Below are 25301 nucleotides of genomic sequence, written 5' to 3' on the forward strand. Positions count from 1 at the left end.
CCCTGGCCACAGGACCGGTGCACAGCGGACCTGGAAAGGCGCTGTCACATGTTGGCCCGAGGGGACACAGTGTGTGGCTCTTCCTCCTCTGTCCCTCCCGGCCTGGTGGCTTCTAACGGTGCTTGATAGCCCGGGTGGTGCAGGACGTGAGCTGAAACGGCCGTGTCTCTGGGTTTCACATGTCGCCTCCCTCTTGGGGATTCAGATGGTCTCTGCTGCTTGTTTTCTGTTTGCTTTTTTTGCTGCTTTATTTCCTCTTCTGTCTTCCTTTCCCTCTGCTCCCACCCTGGCCCCATCTGTTGCTGCCCCGTGGGGGTCTTTTCCTCGTCTCCCAGATGTGCAGGCAGGACTCGGAATGGAAGGAGAGGCCTTCCAGGAAGGAAAGGAACCAGCAGTTCGGGCGTGTTACCTGCGGGGAACCGGGCAGACACCGGGCAGGTTCTTACGTAACCCTCACAGCCGTCCCTCGAGGGGTGCATGTCACTGTCTGTCCTCTGCAGACAGGGATGCTGGGGCTCAAAGGATCGAGGTGCTGAGCCCAAGATCACATGCTACAACCTGACTAGTCATTTAAAAATATTTGCATCCCGACCTTGAACGTGCTTATGAATCATCCGGGGATCTTGTTCCCATGCACGTTCTGATTCAGGAGGTCTGGATTCAGCATGACAGTCTGCAGAATTTAGTAAGCTCCAGCTGAAGCCGATGCTGCTGGTCCACGGACCACGCTTTGAATAGCGTAGTTCGGAGCTCGCGGATCTTGCTCATGCCCTCCTGTGATGCCCGTGCAACCACATGCCACCACGAGCTCCATTCCTCAGTGGCCACCACTGTTTGTACCCTCTCTCCCCCTTGTTAGCGGCTGCTGAAGGGGCATCCGAGGCTTTCCCACCATGCCCAGCGCATCATGGGCTGGGCCTGCACGTCCCAAAGCCCCAGTTGACTGACCACGGTCTCTGATGCTGGCCAGTGTTGGAACATAGGGAAACTGAGGCTCAGAGAAGTAGAGGGACTCATTCAAGTATTGCATGCCAGTAGTGCAGAGAATTCGGGGTTGTGACCCCCAGTCAGTGTTCTCTGTTACTGCTTCAACTAGGAGTCAGCCGTCTTGGGGTTGCGAGTCCTGCTTCTCTCTTTAGCTTGCTTGCTTTCTTTCTTGTTATTGTTTTTAAAGATTTTATTTATTTATTTGAGAGAGAAAGAGAGAGAGAGAGACAAAGCATGAGTAGGGGGAGGGGGAGGGAGCAGCAGGCTCCCCGCTGAGCAGGGAACCCAATGGAGGGCTCGATCCCAGGACCCTAAGATCATGACCTGAGCCGAAGGCAGACACTTAACCAACTGAGCCACCCAGGCGCCCCTGGCTTCAGCTTTCTGTGTGACTTTAGGCAAATTATTTCCCCTCTCTGAATTTTTGCTTCCCCCAATGGAAAAATGGCTTAACTTTTGTCTTGTTGTGAGGATCAGATGGGAGAAGGTCTAGTTTACAGCATAAAGGATTCTTAGGAGTCCTGAGACCTCCAATCCCAGTGGGGTGAGGGAAAGCTCACCTGACAGAAAAAGCAGGTTCATATGGCCCTGACAATGCGGGGATGGCGGGAACTCCCGGAGAGACCTCACCGTTCTGTGTTTGAGAGCTCCTCACTTCCTGCCTATTTCCCATCAGGCTTCGGGGATAGTCAAGCATTGTCACATGGTTTCCAGTTCATAGTTTAGGGGCCTGTTCCTCCACCATTAGTGCTTGCTAAAGCAGCCCTGCCCTGGCCGGAAAGCCTGTGATGGTACCACCTCGTGGGACACAGCAGAAGAAGGGAATGGAAATGGGGGATTTGTCCGGACGCAACTCTGTTTTCTGTTCCCAGTGAACACCCTTCTGCATAAGGCAGGTCCACCTGTGGCTGGGAGGGGACAGCGCCTCAGGGATCGGGGACACAAGGGAGAGGGGGTCTGCTAAACAGGCCTTCTTGGCCGCCCTTCTCCTCTGGCTCTCACTGACCACGTGATGAGGGAGGGCCTGCTGGGGCCATAGAGAATCTGTTTCCCACCAGCTTTATCTGGGAGCCCATGGGTCTGGGTTTCTCATCATCTGACCCACTGGAAAAGGAAAGGCAGGAGTTTCCATAAGGGAATAAATGGATATGGAAGGAAACCACCCCCTCCCCACCCCCAGGAGAGGCAGGGGGTGAGTGTGAGGGAGACTTTGCAGGGATCATAATAATATGAAGCAGAGATGTCAAAACTGCCCTGGGAAATGGGGGCTCTACCCCAACCCCCCATCTGCCTCACCCACCCCACAGAGGTTTAGTGCATCCCTACTCTGTGCCAGACACTGTTCCAGGCACTGGGATTCGACAGGGGCCAAGCCCAGTCCCTTACCCTGGTGCAGCGTACATTCTGGAGGGGAGACAGACAGCCCCTGGGTTTGTGCTGTGGATAACATTTCACTGTGACCGGGTGAGTTGAGTGTTAGGGAAAGAAGGGCCTCTCTCACCGAGACTGAATGCTGGCAGCATGGCCAGGGACCTGGGGAAGTGTACCAGGTGGGAAGCCCAAGCCGAGAGGGTTTTGTTGCAGGGAGAAAGTGGCCACCGTGTCTGTAGCATGGGGAGGGTGGGCAAGTCCACCTGACGGTGGGGGAGGGGGCAGGCCAGGCCGCACTGGGCCTCATAGCCTGGTGAGTACTTCGGGTGTTTGGCCAGGGTAGTGAGAAGTCAGCGAAGGCTTTTAAATAGGAGAGTGAGTGACTGACCCTAGTCTCAGCTCTGCCCCCTGCTCCCTGGTGGTGGTGGGAAAAGCCCCTGCCCTCTCGGGTGGGGCCTTGGCTCCCTCCTCTGTTGGTCTACACCAGCAGCTTGCAACCCGGGCTTCCTGAACCCAGAAAGAATCTCCAAGGTACTAGCAGGGCTTTGAGAACGTTTTCCCCTCCCCATTATTTCAAAGTCTAGTAGATAAACTTGCACAGAGCAGGGAAAAGAGCTCCCCACCCCCCACAGTGTTACTGACAGCTGTGGTCAGCCTGGGCGGGGGAGGAGGGTGTAGCCGCAGAGAGATCGGTAGCTGGGTCTGGATTCACATTCTGCCTAGCACAGTCCTGCTACCTCCCTGAGCCTTACGTTTTCATCTGCAGAATGGGGGAGTGCCCCTTTGCTGGGCTGTCACGTGCCCCTCAGGTGCTCTGAGTGGTGAGTACCACCTACTTGAGGACTGGCTTTTTAGGCCGAGGATTCAAATGAACCTCCAAAAGCCCTTCCGTGGCCCACGAAATAGTGTGTGTGAATAATAAGTCTATATGAGTGTGTGGGTATGGGGGAATCTAGAATTCGTGTGCAAAGTATAATGTTACCATCTTTCTGATATGTAAGAAAGAAATCGAAGTTTGGCTTTTTATGTATTTGTGTTTTGCCAAGCTCGTAATGTGGAATTCACTCAGGTTCAATAGGCGTGTGCTGGTTGCCACCGTATGGTTTTTAGTTAATAAAAATGGAAAAAACTCATTAATTAACTCCCTTATAATCTCTCCCACTTCAAAGCCCAGGGCCCCGGTGGGCTGTGGGAGAGATGATGCAGGGGGTTCCCCAGGGAGCCCAGCGTGGGAACCGCAGGGCCAGATGGGCCGTGAGGCCCCTCCCGCTCCCACGCTGTGCAGCAGCCCCAGCAGGGGCGGTGGCGGCTTGAGCGGCTTGAGCGTTGCTGAGTCATCTCTCCCTCAGCGGGTCCTGTGTGTTGGCTGAGGAGCTGAGGCTGGTGTGCCGGTGGCCGAGCCCTGGCCTGGGCGCTTGGGGAGCTGACTTCAGCCAGGCTGGGGGGGGACCCTCAGCTATCCACTACCCCTCCACCCGCCCAGGGGTGCCGCTGGGAACCCCCGGGAGCCAGCCACCTTAGCGCTGCCTGTGCTGGTGGCAGTGCCGCCCCGAGGCTCCCTGGCACGGGGGCAGAGTCGCAGTCAGCACGGGCAGCACCGGTCTGGAGATGGGAGCTGGGCCCTTGCTGGCCTGTTGCGCGTGACATTTCCTCAAATGCCACAAAGGGGCTGCCTGACCTTCACTCCCCTGCCAGGACCCCCTTTCTGCCTCGTGGGTTATTTATAAAGGTGCTAACAGGCAAAAGGGCTTCTCAGCCGAGCCCTGGCCCAGCTGTCTGCGTCTGGCCTGGCTGCCGGGTAAGAGACACAGAAATAGAACCGAAGAACATGGACACTGTGGGACCCCAGAGAATACCTCCAGATGGAGTGCGCCGGCTCCTTTTTTTTTAAGGTCTCTGGGACTTTTTAATATTTATTTTTATTTTGTTGTGGTAAGCTGTACATCACATAAAATTGAGCATTTTTTAAGGGTCTAGTTCAGGGCCATTCAGCACATTCACAATGTCATACAAATATCACTACCATCTATTTCCAGAACTTTTCTGTCATCCCAAAGCCAGGGGCTGTTTATCCAGCTCACGTATGAGGATGGCTGGTATGTGCCAGACACCCCCCACAAGGAAATTCACATTTTGAGGAAACCCCCACAAAATGGGACGAGGAAGGAAAGTGCCAGCCAGCTCAGGATTGCCACAACTTGATTAAAATGTCGGCAGTATGGAGTGGGCCCGTTTCCCAGGGCGAGCTGAAACCCTCTGCCTTTCTTCCCATTCAGGAAGGGGATCAGGATGGGAGGGGGGTGTCCTGGTTGCAGGGAGAACCGTGAATCTGCTCTAATCTCTTCCTCTCTCTTTTTTAAAAAAAAATGTATTTACTTATTTTAGAAAGAGAGAGTACACATGCATGCGTGCACAGGGTTGGGGGAGAGGGAGCGTCCCAAGCAGACTCTGCACCCAAAATGGAGCCCGAGGTGGGGCTCAATCTTACAACCCTGAGATCATGACCTGAGCCGAAATCAAGAGTCTGAAATTTAACTGACTGTGCCACCCAGGCGCCCCTTACCTCTTTCTCTTCTTTATTTTATTTAATTAATTAATTTATTTTTGAGAGAGAGAGAGAGAACGAGTACATGAGCAGGGGGAAGGGGCAGAGGGAGAAGCAGACTCCCTGCTGAGCAGGGAGCCTGATGTGGAACTCGATCCCAGGCCCATGGGATCGTGACCTGAGCTGAAGACAGACGCTTAACCGACTGAGCCACCCAGACACCCCAGCTCTTTCTCTTCTTAAGCAAAGTCTATTCATTTAGCAAACCTCACTCCTTTCGTGATAAATAGGGCAGGTGTTCCGCAGCTCACCTCCGTACCGAATGCGGCTTCCCGCTCGCTTGGACCATTCACTACCTTTGAGAAAAGTTTATAACAACAGTTCCTCACAGACAGCACACCTTTCCTTCTGACACACCACACTGGACAGGCCTGGGATCATTCCACAGCCACCAGAGGGTCCCGGGTCCCTTGTAGAGATGTGGAAAGGGAGGCCGGAGTGACTTGATCTTGGTGGTGACTGATCTCCCTTCGGTCCTCCGCACATACAGTAACTGACCGTCTCATCCAGGCTGGCCTGAGGGTGAGGCGAGGGAGACGCAGGGCTCAGGCACAAAATTTAAGGAGATGCCAGAAAAAGTCAGTTATCAAGAGAAATCGTATTTCAATGCAACGTTGAAGAAGAATGAGCCGGCACCTACCTGTCCATGCAGAGCACACGCCGAATCTTTATTTAAAGGAAGGAGCAGGAAGAGTGCCATACAGAGTCACGTAGGGGCCGGAAGCGAAAGGAAGAATCCATACTACTGGCCTGTTTTTATTTAGAATTTTGATGTTTTGCTCATCATGGGGTTTTTGCATTAATTTTTGAATTTTTTCAGAGTGTTGCATTAGATACGATCTGTCTTGATTACGGAGTGTTTTGGTGCCCAAGGGGGGTTGCCTCCCTTCCCCCACCCTAATCCTGGCTCTGATTCCACCTTGCGATTTCTGTGTACGAGTGTGACAGAGGGTCCCCAGGCCGTGGGTCGCCGCGTGCCAGAGCCTTTCCACCACTGCTGAGAGTGGCATTTGCTCTCTGTAGTCTATTTTTGTGCTTGCCCTTCAGCGACTGATAAAATGTTGCTCTGGGTCGAGCTGATGTGTTGAAATGGTGAGTGTTCATGTCAGGTGGTTTGTGTGATCGGATATCTTCATTCTTGACCTCGAAAAGGGGCCTGGAACCAGGAAAGAAAAGGAGCTCTTGGCGGTTTTGCCCCCACCAAGTTGGAAAAAAACTTGAAATCATGGTCTGGTCACAGAGGCTACCGGGCATTTTGGCCTCATCTTGGGGCTGTATGGGAAAAAATACCCATGTGGCCTTCCTACTTTCAGGCCCAATTCACAAGGCACAGCCACTTCGATCTCATTTTGTTTATTGAGCACCTACTATGTGCTGAGTATCCGCTCGGGACTGGGGAAACAGCAGGGACCAAGACAGACATAGGCCTTGCTCGCGGGGAGCTTCGAGTCAGGGGTGTGGGTGCAAGACAGTGCAGAGGTGGGTGCGTGAAAACTGGGGACGAGCTCTGGAGAGGGCTGGTGGGGACGGCCGCACGACAGCGTCACCGTACTCAGTGGCTGCGCACTGTGCACTTAAAAATGGCTACAAAGATTAATTTTATGTTCTCTATATTTTACCACGATTTTTTTAAATTCTGCAAAATAAAAGGGGGAGGAGAGGACATCAGGGAACAGAAAGTGCTGCCTGAGGGCATGGCAGCGGGGCGATGTTCCGGTGGTCAGGAAGGCCCACCTGGGAGAGACGCTAATCGCCCAGGTCAGCAGCGCCCAGCCGGGGAAGGTGCAAGGGAGAGGAGGCAGTCCAGGTGGAGGCAGCGGCAGCGCAGAGGCCCCAGGCTGGAAACTCAAACCCTGCAACAGTTCCCTGGAGGAGGCTGGTCTCAGGAGATGCCAAGAGGCTAGGTGACGCCCGGCAACTAGCAGGTGACGAGCCAGAGCCGCCTCTGCCTCCGCGAAGCTTCACAACGGATACCTGCACGCGCCCTGCAGTTGACCCGGCACTTTTCCTGCCACTCTCCTTTGAATTCAGGAGCCCTTGAACTCAAGTGCGTAAGACGGACTGCAACTGCAGGCTGGCACAATGCGCGGATCAACTGTCCCCAAAACACCTTCGCTCGCTCCCTCGCTCACGCAAGGGGCAGGATATACTTCAGCCTTTTCCTGTTTTAAAATAAAAAAATGCATGGGGGCGCCTGGGTGGCACATCGGTTAAGCGTCTGCCTTCGGCTCAGGGCGTGATCCCGGCGTTATGGGATCGAGCCCCACATCAGGCTCCTCTGCTGGGAGCCTGCTTCTTCCTCTCCCACTCCCCCTGCTTGTGTTCCCTCTCTCGCTGGCTGTCTCTATCTCTGTCGAATAAATAAATAAAATCTTTAAAAAAAATAAAATAAAATAAAAAATGCAGTGCACACCACCTTCCTGGGCCTCGGGGGCAGCCTGTGCCTTCTGAAAGGCAGCCCTGACAGGTGCCAGCAGGGACGCAGGGGGGCCGGGGCATAGCTGCCAAGGGAGGGGCACTGGGGCCCCACGTGGCCACCTGCCGGAGCATCTAAGAGCCGCTCCAGCCCAGGTGACCTTGCCTGGCCGCAGCTGCAGGAGACTTTGCAGATCTCTGCTGGATAAGGGGCCGCTGGAAGACAACAGGGAGGAAGAAAGGCGATGGCAGAGTCTGATAGCACCCACCCCAGGAGACTTTCTGCCTCAGTTTCCTTAGCTGCAAAATAAGAGATGAGTCTCTAGAGTTCTCTCTGCAGAGTCTCCCAGCACCCCCCCTTCTGTGCTGTGTTTGTAGGCCTTCGTAAGGATTGATTTCCTGTTCCATGCAGGCCGCAAGCCAACTACAGTAGGCATCTTATCTGATGGGAGTGGGAACAGTAGCTGGGGGTGGCAGGGTGTGGTGGGGACTGGAGCGGGGAATTCTTAGGAAGAAGTCAGGGAAAGTGCAAAATTATGAAACATCATAACGAAGCCATGTGATATGCACATTATTTCCAGTCTTTTGCTCTAGGGCTGTTGGTGGTGCCAGCGCCCAAATCCCAGCTCATCTCCTGCCCGGGCCACACGCACAGCAGCAGGGCGCCTGTACCCCGATCGGGGATTCATTCCGTTGGATCAAGCGTTTATAGTAACACATGGGTTTGGGAGGAAGCACAGCTGACCCCCAGTAAGCAAGCAGCCCAGCCAGCGGGTGCTCTGGAGAGTCCCCCCTGCGGCTCTGGGGCACTGTGGGCGTCGGTGGACGCTGTTGTCACGGGAGGAGATGGACAGTGTTGGTTAACGTGTCTGGCGGGTTAGGAGAGCTCCATCCTGTTGCCCTGCCTACTGAAGGTCACCGGTAACTGGTCACCCTTCCTGGTGAGCTGGGTCTGGCCCGACCTTGTAGCCCAGTTTGGAGTTCTGGAACCCATTTTGCTCTCCAGCCTGGAGAGCGCACTCTCACCAGAACTGATGACCTGTGGGTCACCTTTACACGAAGCCCTGAGCGTGCACTGGAGGGGTGGGTTGAGGGGCTTAGCCTTGAGTGTTTTGGTGGCAGAGCCTTTCAATGGCCTGGCTTATCAAAGCTCTGGGTGTTTGTTCTTTTAGGCTAGGCTCGGGACCCCTCAATTTTCGGGGATGCCTAGAGAATTTTCTGGGTGGCTCAGTTGGTGAAGCGTCTGCCTTCGGCTCATGTCATGATCTCAGGGTCCTGGGATTGAGCCCCACATGGTGCTCTCTGCTCGATGGGGAGCCTGCTTCTCCCACTGTCTCTGCTGTTTCCCCTACTTGTGCTCTCTCTCTCTCTCTCTGTCAAAAAAATAAATAAATAAATACAATCTTCAGAAAATTTTTTTTCTACTTATTCTTCTGGAGCTTTACTTTGTATATGTGGCTTCTGAGTCTTATTTCAGTGGCTGCTGTAAGTACTTCTGTGTGGACTAAGATCGGTTACTCTTCTTACTATTCTCCTGAAAGCCTCTTTAGGAGTTTTGCACTAATTTGGAAGACAGTGGGAAGATTCGATTTTTTTTTTTTAAATGTAAGAGAGATGAATTAGTCATAACTTTTTCATTGATAGGTGACAGAAACTCCAACTGGCATGGAATCTGGAAAGGGAACGTTTTCACTCATCTGACTGTAGAGTAAAGAGAATAGAGTGGCTTCAGGCACAGCTGGGTCCAGGTGTTCGAATTACTTTATCGGGACTCTCTCTGTCTGCTTCTTGGCTCTGCAGTCCCCATGCCCACTTCATTCTGAGGCAGGCTCTCTTCCCAGGTTGTGGCAAAGATGGCTGCCAGCCTCTCCAGAATTAAAATCAGCCAGCTCAGCCCCTTTGTCTACGTGCTCTAGCAGAGTTTGGTGTTCACTCTGATCCACCTCTGAACCAGGTGAAGTACTTGTTGTGATCACTGGATGAAGCATTTTAATTAGCCAGACGGCACTTACCTGGGCCGTCTGGGTGGTATGGAGGGGCAGCTTTCCAAAGAAAAATCAGTAGGCTGCCACCATTATTAAGAAGGGGAATGGGTGGGAGGCCAGCCAGATAACAGAGGTGGGAGGAGAATGAAACATCTGCTTAATGAAATGGCTTTGCAGGGACCTCATGAACATCTGCCTTACTTCCTTCTAAAAAGGCAAGTGCCGGGCAGAGTCCTAGGTCTAGACCAGCCAGTTCTCACTGATCAGTAGTGGCTGCCAAGGCTCCATGTTGCACAGGCTTGGGGCTCAGCAGGAAGTATAGTTGTGTTCAGTTAGTGGCATCCACTGTGGTTAGGAAGGAGGGGAAGGTGACCCGACTGCCAGGTACCTGCCACCCCAGCAGATCCCGTGGCTGGTCTGCGCAATCCTGATTGCAATTTAAAAGGGAAAACTTGCCTCAGACCATCAAATACAGCTTCTTGTCAGTGGAGGAGGCTCTGAGCTGGCAGTAGCATGCCACCCTCACTATCCCCCCGTACTAGAGTATTCAGGATGGTGGTCAAGAGGTCCGTCAGGCCCGGCTGGGGGCCCTGCGCCCCGCCATCCCAGGCAGGTCTGGAGAGAGCTAGTATAGTCTGGCTGTCAGGGCAAGGGAATTTCTTCCACAGAAACCATGAATGATGATAGCACTGGGATCAGGGGGTTGGCGGAGGTTGAAGAACACAGGGTTGGAAGAGCCAGTAGGCTTAGGACTGAGGGGATGGGTCAGAAGACAAGGTCAAGCATTGACTTTCTGAGAGCCCCCGTTTTTCCATCTGTCAAGTGGGGATGCTGACCAATGAGACCATGGCTGTGAATGTCACTTGAAAGTCTACTGTGGGGGTTGTATCTGTGACCACCATTCACGGGGTATCTCGTGTATGCTAGGGTCCCAATCTATGTTGTTTTATCTTTGTAAGAACCCTGTGAGGTAGGATTCTTTTTATTATCCCCATTTTGTCAGTAGAAACCAAGGCGGCCAAAGTTATATACTGTCCTGAAAGGATTAGTGTTAGTGGCGAGGGGGCGCCTGGGTGGCTCAGTTGTTAGGCGTCTACCTTCGGCTCAGGGCATGATCCCAGGGTCCTGGGATCAGGCCCGCATCGGGCTCCTGCTGGGAGCCTGCTTCTTCCTCTCCCACTCCCCCTGCTTGTGTTCCCTCTGTCGCTGGCTCTCTCTCTGTCTGCCAAATAAATAAATAAAATCTTAAAAAAAAAAAAAAGGCAAAGGCAGGGCTCAGACCTTTGTCTAGGCCTCTTTCCATTTCACGACAGTCCTTCCCGCTCCACCTTTGTCTCCCCCTCGGTAAATTCATTCATTCATTTACTTATTAGTTAAGTGCCAAGTTCTACCTAGATGTTTCCCGAAAGCCTATGTGGATTTCAGAAACTAGATTAGTACAGAATTGTACCGAATGCTTGAGCAGGAGGGGTCCACAAGGTCTGTCTGCTGGATGTTCTCTCTTCTAGAGAGGGCAGTGAGAACTGAGAGGGCAGGTGACATAGTGAAGTGTGCGCGTGGTGAAAGACACATAGTGAGTGTGGATGGGCCCCAAACCCATTAAGGCTGTCACTGCAGCCCGCCTTCTTCCCCCTCCTGCTTCCTTCCGCTCAGTAACTCTGACAGTGTGCTCTAGGCCAGGGACTAAGCTTGACGATTCGCTGATTGTAGTCAGGAAAGTGGAGCCACCAATTTTTCCTGAAGATGCATTCTTTCTTAAGCAGGGAATCGATTTCCAACAAGATACACAGGCTTCCAATGAAGCCACTTACGTGAATCTGTACAAAACACCATTAATCCACTGCTAGGGCCATTTATCTCCCTGGCTTAGGGCAGCCACAGCCTTTTCCCATCAGCGGTGTGATGCTGCTGGAGGAACGGGCTCAGAAGGCTCAGCAACCAGAGCGGCATCCCATGGCAGGGGTGTAAATGGATCAATGGTGGGGACCAGAGGGGGCTATCTGCAGGAGGCCAGTGCACAGTGCAGTGTGTGTGGCCCTAGCCCTGTGCCTGCACAGCCGTGAACTTGGATCTTTCCGAGCCCTTGTCCGAAAACCCCCACCTTTCCATCGGTAAGTGGGAATAAATGGTCTGAATGTTCCTTTCCACTTTCAGAAGCAGATGCCAGGTGATGGCGTAGGCTTTGCAGGGAGCAGAGAGACTTGGCTTTGAATCTCAGCTTCACTGTTCTGGGACCCTGGGTGCTGGGGGTTGAAAGAAGATATTTTTGAGTCCTGACCCCCAGCATCTGGGAATGTGACCTGATTTGGAGACAGGGTCTTTACAGAGGTCATCAAGGTAAAGTGAGGTCATTATTAGCATGGACCCTTAATCCAGTATGGCTGGTCTCTTTATCAAAACGGGAAGTGTGGACACAGAGACAGGCACCCACAGAGGCAAGACGATGGGAAGACATCCAGGGCGAAGGCCATTCACAAGGCAGCAAGAGTGGCCTCAGAAGGAGCCGCCCCTGTCAACACCTGGAGCTTAGCCTCCAGCCCCCAGACCCGGAAGATCGCACATGGCTGTCCTTTAGGCCCCCAGCCTGTGGTGCTGTGTTACAGCAGGCCTGGCAGACTGATCCAAGGGACTGGATCTCTGAGTTCCCTAAGGAGTGACATGGGGACAGTGACACCTGCCCCGCAACGGTGGCTTTAAGAATCCCTTCGTGCGGCCCTTGACGTTTGGTAAGCGCGCAGGGATGGCGGTGGCTGCCAGTCCTGTGTGGTGCCCTCCAGCGCCGCCAGGGGGCCTGCGGAGGCGGGCAGAGCAACAAGGCCTCAAGTCAGACCTTTCAAAGAGAACTGGGTCACCCAAGGCACCCCTTCAGAAAGCCTCTCTAAATATGGAGAAGGCCAGAGAAATCACTATTAATGCGGTGCTTAATGGTTTTTAGCCAGAGAGTGGCCTCAGCCCTAATCGACAAGGCCGCGCGCGCTGAGGTTTCTTTATTTTTATGTCCTGGGTACACTTCGAGTATGTTGAGCTGCTGTGGATAATCGATAAGTGCAGTGGTCACGGCCATTTTATGGTGTTTTGTAAAGGAGGAGGCATGGCTCTGATGGGAAGGACACTCCCTGGATGACCCTGAGCAAATCCATTATCCTCCTTGGGCCTCAGTTTCCCTGTCTGCAAAGCGAAGGAGGTAGTCCATCCGGGCCAGGAATTCTTAAGCTGCGTTTGTGAAGGCGTGGAGGTGACGTGTCAATTTCTTGCACACGCATGCGTTGCTCAGACGTATTTTATAGGCAGCATAAAAGCTATCCGTAGCTCTTGTCTGCTTCTTGAAGGGGCCTCTCACTCCCAGATTGTCTGCAGTGACTTTCTGGACAACCTGTCAGGGCTGCTAGTTCCTGGCCAGTCTGGGATCCTGGGACTCTGATTTTGAAGTGGTTCCTGAGCCTCAAGAAGCAAGTCCTACAGATGCGGCTTCTCTGAGTTACTGGGATGAGAGGGATCAGGGACATGGAAAGAGCTCCCCAGAGAGCTCTTCGCTGGGGGCTTTGCTGACCAGGGAGACCCCAAGCTGCCCAGCACTCTGTGTCTCTGCTTTGGCCCTCCCTCCTGCTCCACAGGCCTTCGCTATGGCTGAGTGGTGCCTTCCAGCCCCGCCACTTGCCCCTCTCCTGGATGCTTCACCTGCCTAACCCATCTGCCTGCTTCGAGGAAGCTGGCCCCACCCCCATCACCCTTGGAGTAAAACCCAAATCCCTCACAATCCCTCCCTGATCCGGCCTCCACCTGCCTCTCTGAAGGCATCTTCCCCCATCCCCCCTCGCTCCCGGAGCTGCAGCCTCACTGACCATTGGTCAATGCTTCGTGCTCTAGACTTGGCCCACGCTTGGGTCTTTGCCTTGCTGGGCCCTCTGCCTGGAACGTTCCTCCCCACATCTCCCACTGCCTGACTCCTCCAAGTCTCAACTCAGACGCCAGCTCTTCCAGGAAGCCTTTCCTGCCCCCCACTAACACAGACTTCCCTTCCCTCTGTTCTCCTCCCTCAGTGCACCTGGCCTGTTTCCTTCAGAGCACTAACACAACCTGTAAGGAAATATTTGTGTGTTTTCTTCCCTACCAAGATGTCAGCTCGTGAGGGAATAAAGTGAGTCTTACATGTCTCAGTGCCTGGCTCGTACTAGCATTTAATAAATGCTGGAACACACTCACCCGCTTGGCTAAAATTAAAATGCCTGACACCACCAGGTGCTGGGGAGGGCGTGGGACAGTTAGCACTCTCAGTACAGCCGGTAAGCGTGCACTGTGGTCCGACAGTTCTGGAAAGCAGTTTTGTAGTTTTTACAAAGTCACAGACACTTACTGTATGACCCAGCCATTCCACTCCCAGGTGTCTGCCCAAGGAACTGAAGATGTGTGCCCACACAAAGACTTGTACACGCACATTGCAGACTTGTTCACGATAGCCGAAGACTGGAAACAGACCATCTAGAACAGGCAGGACGGCCGCATCCCCACAGTCTGATGGGACAGAGAGGAGAAGGGAGCTGAGAATCCCCCTGAGCATTCCCTGCGGCCAGGGCAGCTGAATGGTGGTGAGCAGGAGTAGTCGGTGTGTTGGGCGGGGCCTGGGGCGATCCCAGGGATATCCCCGGAGACAGAGGCTGGCTGAGCACCCTGGTCCCTAGTCAAGGGGACCCGCCACTGGAGAACCTGGCGCTGGTGCTGCCCGTGGATACAGGATTCTTGCAAAACGCCAATTAAGACGTTTGACCCAAATTTGGATAAAAGCCTTTTTCCTGTGTCAAGTCGAGCTAATAATATACATTTGTTCATAATTTATGAGGCTTGGTAAGTGGGAACAATTAAGAAAAAGGCCTGTGCAAAACCTATTTCTATTAAGTGTCACGTAGGCCTTTTCTTGTTCTCTAAGGCCGTCCCACCCTCTCTGCCCACCGTGAAACACTGTTGTTTTTCTTGTTATTGTTTCTGATTTGTTGTTAGTGCTGTTAGCTACCGTGTTTGAGCGTCTCCCGAGCCAGGCGGTAACATTGCCTTGTTTAATCTTACCTCTGAGGCAGGTGTCGTCCCATTCTACAGATGACGCAGTTGAGCTTCAGAGAGATTTGCCCCAGATTACCCAGCTGGCAAGTGGGGATTATGATGCAGGTCTGCCAGACCCCAAAGCCTGTAGTACGCTGTTTCTGGGTCAGCCTCCCAGCTCGGGCTGTTCCTCAAACTGCAGGGCAGCCCTTCTGTTGGTCGTTGTTACCTATGGGAGACCAGGGTCAGAAAGCCATCACCTTCTGATGAGTCGGGCTGGAGTTTGGCCTGAGAATCTGCATTGTTTCTAACACGTTCCCAGGTTGTGTTGGCACCGTGGGTCCTGGGACCACACTGTGAAATACGCCGGTTCACTGAGTGCTGTTACTGTGGTGTCTCCCTCCTCCCCCCCCTGCCGTGGTCAGGTGCGCTGAGAGCCTCGTAGACCCTTTCCTGTACATTTGCATACGTATTATCACACACAAAGAATTGCGTAGAGTTTTCTCTTTACACATGGGGGATAATATTCTACCTGTTACATCTACAATTTAGTTTTTATTTCCATTTAATGTGTCTTGGAGAGCACATATCTCGACCTCATTCTTTTCAGAGGCCCCGTGGTAGTCCATGCTTCAGGTGATTGTAGTTTTATTTACCGATTGTCCACGGATGGGTGGTCTTCCACATTTTAGACATTATGCATAGTCCTGTAAAATCCCTGAGAACATGGATGAGTATTTCTCTAGAACATCGTCATCCCTCAGTAATGTCAGCCATTATTATTGTTGGTTTTTGTTTCATTATTAATATTGCATTCCAGAAATGCCCTTTCAGGTGGGGACAATAATGTAATATCTGTTTAGAGCTTCTAATGAAGTTTTCAACACAATGGTTCTGCTAAGAAGAAAGAGATGCTATGGAGAAAGGGCTTTGAGGGATGTGTAGGAGAGCCAAGGAGGAGGAGAGAACAGCAGGTAGGATTTGTATTGCCAGGGCCCGGCTTAGCTCTTGGTAGATTCAACCGTTGCAAGAGGGTGGGGCCTACCTTGACATTTCTTGGTCACATGGCAAAATCAGGCCTTGGCCAAGGTTCTGCCAGAGGTCCAGGCTGGCAGCACCGTAAGTAAGAAGGGTACATGCCTGGTTCCAGCCAAGCCCAGCTCTGACTCGCCTTCTTCCTTCCTGTCTCCTCAGGGTGGGGGGTCCGGGGAGGAGCAACTCTGCGCTGACTTTCCCGAGCTTGACCTCTCCCAGCTGGACGCCAGCGACTTTGACTCAGCCACCTGCTTTGGGGAGCTGCAGTGGTGCCCGGAGAACTCCGAGACTGAACCCAGCCAGTACAGCCCCGATGACTCCGAGCTTTTCCAGGTATGTCCTCTGAGTCTCGAGATAACTCAGCTCCTGAAAGCCTGGCTCTGCCCCACACCCCCTGCTTTTGCATTTGTTCATGCAAAGAAGTCTCATCACCCCCCACAGCTCTTGGGACCCTGCCTCTCATCGTGGATCTGCCCTTGATCTTGGGCAGTTCTCACCCTCTTGCCGGGCCTCTTACCAGCCCTGCACAGGGAGGGCCGGGAAGAGCTGCTCTTGCTATGCCCCCCGGTCAGAAAGGAGCCCCTCTGTGGGCCCAGGTGGTTTAAAACCCTTCTCTGTATTATCTCACTGAATTTTCATCCCTACCCTGTGAGGCAGGCATGATGATGAGCCCATTTTATAGATGAGGAGACTGAGGCTTGAGGAAGTTAAGTCATGTGCCTAGGGCAATTCACCTAGTCAGTAGCTGAGCTGGATGCAAACCCAGTCGGCCTCCCTCCTGAGCTGGGGCTTTGTAACCACGGTGATGCCATAATGGAGATGACTCACATGTATTAAACAACTGCTTCGTGGCAGGACTGTCCCTGTTATGTCTATTAACTCATTTAATTCTCTTAACCACTCTTAGAGCGGGTACAGCTGTCTTCATTTTTCACTTGGGGTCTAGAGATTCTTTCAAAAGAGGCAGTGCCGAGAACTGCTGTTGCCTATCAGTGCCTTTCACCGTGCACACTCGGCGTCCAGTCTCGGGGGCCCATGATGGGCGACATTTCCTGCAAGAAGCTCCCTAGTATGGAGTACTATGATGTCTGGGATTTGCTTCGAAACACAGCCGGCTCTGCATGCATTTGCGGGTGCGGGTGTGGGTGTGGGTGTCGGGGGGAGGGTAGTATGGGAAATAAGATCTGCCGTGTTGAAGCCGGGTGATGGGTACAATCAGATTTATTATTCTTTCCTTGAAGTCTGCTCCCCCATAAAGACTGGTGGGAGAAGGCCTCGCTCCCCATGCCTGTCTGGCAGTATCTCGTCTTAACAACAACGTGCTGCGTGTCAGATGTCGTGCTGGTGTGCCATGAGCGTCGTCTCAGATGGTCCCAACGGACTGTAGTGCTCCTTCTAGAAATGGAAGCGCCCTCTGTGTGTCAGGCACTGTGCTGTCCACAGTCTAGAGAGAAAGCCGACCCTAGCTCAGTTAACACAGAAACCGCGGTCATCGTGACATGCGCACAAAAGAAATGTGCCCGGTGGGAAAAGGGGGTCTAAGGACTGGGTGGTTAGGAAGGGCCTCTCTGAGGAGGCCACGCTTCAGTTGGAGCCGTGTGAAGCTCAGAGAGCGGGGACAGAGCTTTCCAGGCAGAGCAAGCAGTAAGGGCAGAGCCAGGGAGCAGGAAAGCTTGCTGTGTTGGGGAACAGAAGAGCCGGCGGGTGGCAGAGGAACTTACCAGGGGATGGTCAGAGAGGTAGGCAGGGGCCAGGTATTATGCAGGGTCTCATGGGCCATGGGAAGGAGTCTGGATTTTTCCCAAGTCTGTTCTAACCTCTAAAGAAAGACAGTTAATAACCATTTTACAGGTGAGCAAAGTGAAACTCAGGTTAAGTAACCGGGTGTCAGGTCACACAGTCAGGAAGGATCAGGGGAAGACTCTAACTGAGGAAGCCATACTCCTCAGTGCTGCACCACCCGTCTGCCAACCCTACGCAGAGCAGCAGGGCTGGGCTCCGCTTCTGGCTACGTCCAGGGACCTGCATTCTTTATTTGAGCAATAGGGGTGAGACCTACGCGATGCTGCTTTCTCCCTCAGAGGGGGTTAACTTCCAGAAAACGCTTCCAGGTCATGGAGAGCTGATGAGCGAGAAAGGTTTAGATACTGCAGGGAAACCACCCCCACCTGAACTGTACAGGTCCCCGCTTCCTCAGACTGGCCAGACCCACCAGCAGGCCCCTGCCGAGATCCCACTGTGCGCATGAAATGGTCTTGGGCACAAGTGAGCCTGTGTGGCCCCAGGGCTCCTGGCCCGGGGAGGAAGGCAGAACCCTCACAGACGGGTAGGACCCTGGCCGACCTCTGCCCACCCAGCCCCTCCCCCCATCATGGTCTGCACACCCCACCTGCCCTCCCAAGCCCAGGCCAGTTCCACCCTTTACCCACAGATGCACCCCTACGACTATGATTATGTGATCGGCGCCTGCCCCCCTGCCACACACACATATACCCCATGACCGTGGGAGCCTCAATGGCATTGTGCACTGTTATATCCCTGGGCTCTGCACAGAGCCTGGCACTTGCTCAGGCCTTAATAAATAGCTGTCAAATGAATAAATCCTTAAAGGCTCAGCTCTCTGTCGCCTCCTTCGACAGCTGGTGAGTTCCTCCCTCTCCTGGCTCCCATCTGTGTGTGCGCACGCACGGGCACGCCTGTGTCTTCTCTGTCCTTTAGACGGTGAGTTCCTTGAGGACAAACAGCATTTGAGTAGTCTCTGGGGCCCTCTCACGTCATAAGGACTCGATCACAGGCGTTGAGTGAAGGAACTGATGGTAATACTTTCTTTCCTGCCAAGGACCAGATGTGGCCCATTCCACAAACCTCAAGCTGGCGTCCGTGGGTTCTGCCTTGGCCACACGCTCAGTTTTCTCATTTGGCCAGTGGGAACCCTGGGGCCATGTTGCCTGGGTCAGAGCTGTGTCCCCCAGTCAAATGGCACCACTGCTGTGGAAACAGACTGGGAGCGTGGAGGGCAAGCTGCTATAACTGGGTTAACAACTCCTCCGGGGCGGGGATGGCGCCCCCCGGGTCTCTGTGCTTTCCAGAGTCCTCGGGACAGGACCACAACTGTTACTAAGCATTTTGGGGAGGAAGCAGACATTTGGTTGTTCTGTCAGTGTGCTGTGTGGTCTTGGGCAAGTAGCTCCCTGAAGTTGGGCCTCAGTTTCCCCATGTGGGGAATGAGGAAGGAATGTGGTGGATTCAATGAGTGGTTCTTGATCCGTTGAGGAGAGGGTCACCAGGTCCTTTTAGACTCTGATGAAATCTGTGGACTCACTGCCGGAAAAAAAAAAAGAGAGAGAGAAAACTGGTTCCCTGGGTTTTCTGGACCCCAGTTGAGCCCCCTGGACAGGGGGGATTTCTGAGTTTTCTTCTGGCCCTCGTAGCAGAAATCCTGTTCCATGCCATTCAGGAATCCAGGCCCCTCCTAGGCCTTCAAACTGAAGCATTTTCCCTGGGATTTCTTGAAGACTCCTTTTCCTCTGGCTTGAGAGCAGCTCAGGAAGGCTGGGGTGGGGCTGAGGCTATTAATATCCCTTCCTTCCCTGATTAACTCTCCATTAATTTGCACTCCGCTTCCAAGTGGAGCAGGGAGAGCCTGGCCGATGGGCCCGGGAAGAGGAGAGGGTGGCGCGGCCCCTGCGATGTATTGTCTCGGGTGCCGTGGACGCCGTGGGCAGATTGGCCTCTCTTCCCAGCAGGGTCAGGGCCTCCAGCCCCGCTGGCTGTTCCCGAGCTGGAGCAGCCCAGGCAGAGCTGAGGAGAGGGCGGAGGTCTTCTGCTACTCATTTCATTTTGGCCCGGCCTGGGGGGTGCTTCCTGCGGTCTTTGCTGTTTTGTATTCGTTTTCGCATGGTGCCTGGCACACGGCAAATCCTACCCCCACCCTGACTTGCTGTGTGACCTTGACAAGTCTGTTTCCTGGACCTTCTCCCCCCCCCCCCCCCCCAAGAAAAGAATGGCAGGTTTCCTCACACGGAAATGAGGAATGGCGTTATTGCCGGGAGGGCTCTGTTAAAGATGTTGGTATAGGGGCGCCTGGGTGACGCAGTCAGTTAAGCGTCCGACTCTTGATTTCAGCTCAGGTCGTGATCTCGGGGTTGTGGGATCGAGCCCCGAGTCGGGCTCTGCGCTGGGTGTGGAGCCTGCTTAAATTCTCTCTCTCCCTCTGCCCCTACCCACCCTTAAAAAAAAACCAGAAAGATGCTTGTGTGGAAAGAACAAGAGCCACAGCTGGGGAATGATATGGGGGCGGGGGGCAGTGGCATGTGGGGCCCACGTTGAACACCCCTGGTCATTACGTGATCCCTGAGGGATCCAGCTCTGATGTGTGTGATAATTCATCGTATCTCTGGGCCACTGGCTGTGGTTCCTGTGAGAAAGGGAGCTCTCATTCCGTCCAGTGCTGCTGACATCATTTCTGAATAACTTCCCTCTAGAATCTCTCCTTTGAGACGCTCATCTCAGTCTCTCCCGGTGGCCTTCGTTCTTCCATTCAGCAAATCTGCCCGGGGGGCCACCTGCCCCAGGCGCTGCGCTAGGCTTGGACCTCCCTGCAGAGGAGCCCTTGTGTCATACCCAGAGCTGGCCTTCCTGAGCAGTCAGTGGTGGCGGGGGAGGGGGATCGTGTTTTCCCATTTTACACAAAACCCAGCAAGGCTTAGAAGAGAGAACCGACTTGCTGGCAGTCGTGGTGGCAGAGCCCCGTGGGGTCAGCACCCAGAGTGGTCATTGGGTCCTTGCTTCCAAGGCCTTATTTCACTCGCTGTCAGGCTGGATGGACCACTCTGGGAATTCAGAGGATGCTGGCCCGGGGGGTTGGGGGGCAGGGGGAGCAGTCAGATGAGCCCATCACATTCTCGAGCCAGAGTCCACAGGCCCGGATCTGCCCTTGTGTGTCGTTGCCCCCCCCACTCCCCAGGGCCTCCGTCAGGCCCAACCAAAACCTTCTTCTGACCTTTCTTTTATTTTAGCTCTGTTCCAAAAATGACAAACACGTTTGTTCTCTTCGCCCCATGTCCCCCCTTCGAGTCACTCAGCTCCTGCTCCGGTTGTAAGGCCGGGAACGGACTGAGTGCAGCCAAGAGGCCGTCACGAGATGCGTACTTCAGAAACACTTCCTGAAGAAAGGATAAACGGCCTGACTTGGGATGGGAGAGCATGCTGGGAGGCGTCACGTGACGGCTGCGCCTCCTGCTAGAACAGGCCCCGCAGGCAGCTTACTGAGCGAGGTGCTCCGTGCCTCACCTGGGAGTGGTGTGGTGGCCACGCTCCAGGGCCTCTGGGCACGGGACCAGTGGGCTGTTATGGGAGGAGGGGGCAGGCCATGTACGTGCTGGCCCTCTTCATTACAGGTCTTTGGCATCGGAAGAGCTCGAGTCTTGGCTCATCTGTGCCGTGGTGGACTGGGTGGAAGTCCTCCTCTGTCCTGGATTTGCTCTGTGACCCTGGGTACCTTGTTCAGCCTCCATGAGCCTCAGTTTCCCCAACTGCGAAGTGAAGGTTAGAGTAGAGCTCCCGTCGTAGAGGTCGTTGTGAGGCTTCTCCAAGGCAGGATTCACAAGGCCTTTCTGCTCCTCTCCTTGGCCCCAGTCTTGGTCCCAGGCTTTTTGCTCTAGGTTTTTCCCTCTGCCTGGAGTCTCTGTTGCCCCCCGCCCCTTCGCCTGGCACCTTCTTGTCTTCCAGGCCTCAGGAGAAGCTCCAGCTGCTCGGAGCAGCCGTTTGTGACCGCCCTTACTAGCCCGTAAATCTTCACCACATTCTCTCCATAGCAGCTTCTGTTTACTTTCTTCCTAGACTTTCATTCTCTGAAATGATCTTGTTTGTTCCCTTGTTTAAGTCTGTTCTCCGCTGGAGAGGGAGCCCCATGGGGGCAGGGGCTGCGCCTGTCTTGGCGCACAGTAGGACCCATGCCCAGACCTTGCCAGGCACAGAGTAGCCATTCAGTACATGCGTGTTTGCGGGGCAGGCGGGGGGGGGGGGGGAGACAGTGCTGCCGCCACTAGCATCATCGTAGTAAAGCGAGTGGTAGTCCTGAGTACTTCTGCACCGAGCACCATTTGTTCTCGAAGCATCTTCCTGTACGTTAAGTCAGGTGAAGTTAGTCCTCAACAGTAACCTTAAGAAGTAGGTACTGTTGTTGCATGGGACACGTGAGAAACTGAGTAACTAGCCCAAGGACCCATGGTTGGTAAGTGTGGGATCTGAGATGCAGCCCCAGATCCCAGAGCCTAAGCTCCTGACCTCTCCTGAGTGGTGAGCAAAGCCGAGGGACCCACTGGGAAATGGTAGCCATTTTATTAGTGTGTGGTTATCACTGTCACGGGCAGCCCTGAAGCTTCCAGTCTGTAGGCTGCCTGCTGGGCCGCAGCGTCAGCGGGGCTGGGAGGCTGCGGTGGGATGCTCTTCCCAGAGGCAGAGCCCGGCTTCGGGGTTCAAGGGCTGTGTCCCAGGAGTTAGGACAGGAGGCTGTGGTGTGGAGCCGCTGTCCCTGGTAAAGGGCACAGCAGGTGTCTTTCATCCGGACAGCCCTTTGCCCATGCTGGTGAGCAGCAGAGCCGGGACTGGGGCTCCCGGGGCGAGGCTCTTTCCAGTCTCACCCGCTGCCCGCTCGCACACTTCTGTGACTCCTGGAGTCGATAACATATTTCTTGGGCATCTGCTCTCCCAGCGATCCTGAGAGATCTGAGGGTGGGGGGAAGGGTGGGAGAGGATTTGGCGAGGAGGCGATGGTGGTGCGGCTGCCCGTGCGGAGCGCATTCCGCCACGAAGATGTGAAGACGGCCGAGCCCAGGGTACTGACTAACCGTGTCCCTCTCTGCGCCACCCGCGCGCGCCTCACTTCAGATCATCGACAGTGAGAATGAGGCCCTCCTGGCAGCGCTCACCAAGACCCTGGACGACATCCCTGAAGATGACGTGGGTCTGGCTGCCTTCCCGGCCCTGGACGGTGGAGACGCACCGTCGTGCGCTTCAGCTTCGCCTGCCCCCTCGTCTGCACCCCCCAGCCCCAGCCCCTCGCTGGACAGGCCCCAGGCCCCGGCGCCCGAGGTGGACGAGCTCTCACTGGTGAGAACCGATTCCTAGCTGACGTGATGGCGGTGGCCTGGGCTGTGGTGTCTGGTTGTACGGGTCGTGGGTGCCGGGGAACTGGCGCCAGGCCCCTGCAGGGGTGTCTGTGCCTCACTGACAAACGGCGGGCAGCCTGGAAGGCGTCTCTGGGCCTCACCTTTCCTACCCGGACTGACCGTAGAGGCTGCTCCCGCACTCGTAGGTCCTTTGGGATTTCACGGATTGACCTTCCTTACGTGGTAAGCCCTTGAAGCTGCATGTAAACCTCTTCCTAAAGGTTATAACTACACACGCAGTAGAAATTCAAGCAGGAAATGTGGATGGTTAAAAGCAAAACCTCCTTGCCCATCCCACAGTTGCGTTCTCCTTGCCTGGAGGTAACCATGGTTACCGATATGTTTTGTGACTTTCCTCTTCCACCTTTTTTTTTTTTAACTACAAAAGGGAGTCTGCATTATACACTGCTCTGCACCTTCTCAGTGGACTGTGTGTGTCTCGAAAAGGCAGATGAGCACAGGTCACTGTGCTCCGTCCTTTTTGTCAGCTGCGTAGTGTTCTTTCGTAGGGATGTACCATAACTTGTTCAACTCGTCCCCTGGTGGGTGGAGATTTCTGTTGTCCCAACTCTTTACTGCTACCCTGTGGCAGTCAGCACCCTAGCCCAGGCTTGCCACATCTAAGTGGGTGAGTTTCTAGCAGGGAACTCCTGGGTCTCCAGATATCCGGTGTTTCAGTTTGGACAGCTAGTTCCAGATGGCTCTCCACCGAGTTGGGGCTGGTTGATGCTCCCACCAGCACAAGTTCAATGCCGTCTGTGAGTGTGTGTGGAACGGGGGAATGTGCACAGGGCATTGCAGCTTTCTGGGGAGAAGCTCTCAGCTTTTCTCAGATTCTCAGAGGTGTCCAGACCTCACAAGTGACTGAAAGCAGTTGCCCCTAACTGAGGCTGAGGGTGCCGGAAGCTGGGAGCTGAGATCTCATAGGGCATGTGAAGTCCAGCTGCACTCACCTGATTGCAGCTCCTGGGGGCTGACAAGACCCAGCCGGAAAATCAGAGCCTGTTGAGCCAGGAAGGGTCTTAGGTCATGGGAAGTTTTGAGTGGAAAGGCCCTTGGTGACTATCAGGTTTGGCTCTGGGGAAACTGAGGCCCAGAGCAGGCAGGGATTCTGCTGTGGTCACATAGCAAGTCGGTATTCTGACTTCTGGTCCAGGATCCTTTTCCTTCTTTCCCACTGCCTGCAAATTCCCCGGTGGCGTGAAGCATTTAGTAAGCACCTACTGTGTGCTGGACACGAGAATACGTTCAGTCCCACATTGTGGCTTCTGCTGACAGGAATCCGACTGGGTTTGAATCCCAGCCCCACCAATTAGTGCTTGTGGGTCCTTTAGACTGCTGATCTCTCTGACTCAGCTCCCTGGTCCATACAGTGAAGCTAATTATAGGGCTTTTCTCCAAGGCTATTAGGAGGAGTACCGCAGATAATGCATAGAGAGCACTTAGAACAGTGCCTGGCACATAGTTGCTCAATAAATGCTGTCTAAGTAATAGTCCTGGCGGTAGTACTCCGAAGAGGGATCTCAGGGTGGGGATTCTGGAGAAGGAGCAAACCCCGGAGAGGCAGAGAGCGACCCCTGCTGGCCACAGGGCGTTTCTCTCCATCCTCAGATGCTCTTTCCTCGGGAAGTGTTCTGTTGAGCACTTCAGGCACTGTGCTAGACGCACAGGAAGCAGACTCACCATCTAGACTCCCAGCGAACTGGCAGAGTTCAGAAAGGCCCTGAGAAGTGATCTGAATGCCCAGTTCTTAATCGGGAGTCATGATCTCAGAGAGTCCACCGGTGGACTGACTGGGACCCATGGACGTCTGTATATCCGTGCGTGTCTCTGAGGTCAGCAGCGTCTGTCTTACCCTTTGAGAAACTCCTGAATCAAAAAGGTTCATACCCAGCCCTTTAGTGTTCCTGCTGCCATTGTGCCAATGGAGAAACCAAGGCCTGGAGAGAGAAAGGACTCGCTCAAGTGTCATAGTGAGTGGGGCTGGGCCGGGCCAGAACCAGGCCCCTTTCCACCAGCTCAAGGATCTTTTCCTTTCCATATCAGAGAATCACAGACCTGCGTGTGTTGGTTTGGGGTCTAGGTGGGGTGCTGGAAATTCTCTAGCTCCTAGGGGAGTGAAGAATGGCCTTTTCTCTGGTGCCTGGGCCTTTGGCACTCCATGCTGGGGGGAGCTGGGGGGCATATCCCTTGAGGGAAGATCAGTGCTGTAGCAAAAACCCATCGTGCTTCCCTGCTTGTTCTCGGTCTTGCCGGGACAAGATTCCTGGTGGAATTTCCAGGGGTGCTTGGCTCCCCGCTCTCTTGCTGAGACGCACGGTGCACCTGCTTTCTGGGTGCAGAAGCATAAGCGTCGCAGCAGTTTTTATAGAAAACTTAGAAAAGCCAGGCAAGCTTCAGTATGCTTCCGCCTGTGTAAAAACAGGTGTGTTGGAGGTGATACGTGCATATATTCTTTTTTTTTTTTAAGATTTTATTTATTTATTTGACAGAGAGAGAGGCAGCCAGCGAGAGAGGGAACACAAGCCGGGGGAGTGGGAGAGGAAGAAGCAGGCTCCCAGCAGAGAAGCCTGATGTGGGACTCGATCCCAGGACTCTGGGATCATGCCCTGGGCCGAAGGCTGACGCCCAACGACCGAACCACCCAGGCGCCCCAACGTACATATATTCTTGCACGATCACATTCCACCTCAGGAT

At 54.0% G+C, this 25301-nt stretch overlaps 1 protein-coding gene across 4 annotated transcripts in view; it reads left to right on the top strand.

Annotated features, from left to right (window-relative positions):
• PPARGC1B (PPARG coactivator 1 beta) overlaps nucleotides 1–25301 on the top strand; it is a 108889-nt gene that overhangs the window by 60597 nt on the left and 22991 nt on the right. For 2 of the 4 annotated variants that reach the window (XM_026510743.4, XM_026510744.4), the window contains exons 2-3: nucleotides 15592–15765; nucleotides 22324–22545. In XM_026510743.4, coding sequence (XP_026366528.1) covers nucleotides 15592–15765; nucleotides 22324–22545 — 396 coding nt within the window. The remainder of the gene's footprint in view (nucleotides 1–15591; nucleotides 15766–22323; nucleotides 22546–25301) is intronic. The other 2 variants (XM_044388512.3, XM_048224306.2) reach the window with 1 other exon arrangement.

Source organism: Ursus arctos, unplaced genomic scaffold (genome assembly GCF_023065955.2).
Source record: "Ursus arctos isolate Adak ecotype North America unplaced genomic scaffold, UrsArc2.0 scaffold_15, whole genome shotgun sequence".
In the NCBI taxonomy this organism is placed as follows: Eukaryota; Metazoa; Chordata; class Mammalia; order Carnivora; family Ursidae; genus Ursus; species Ursus arctos.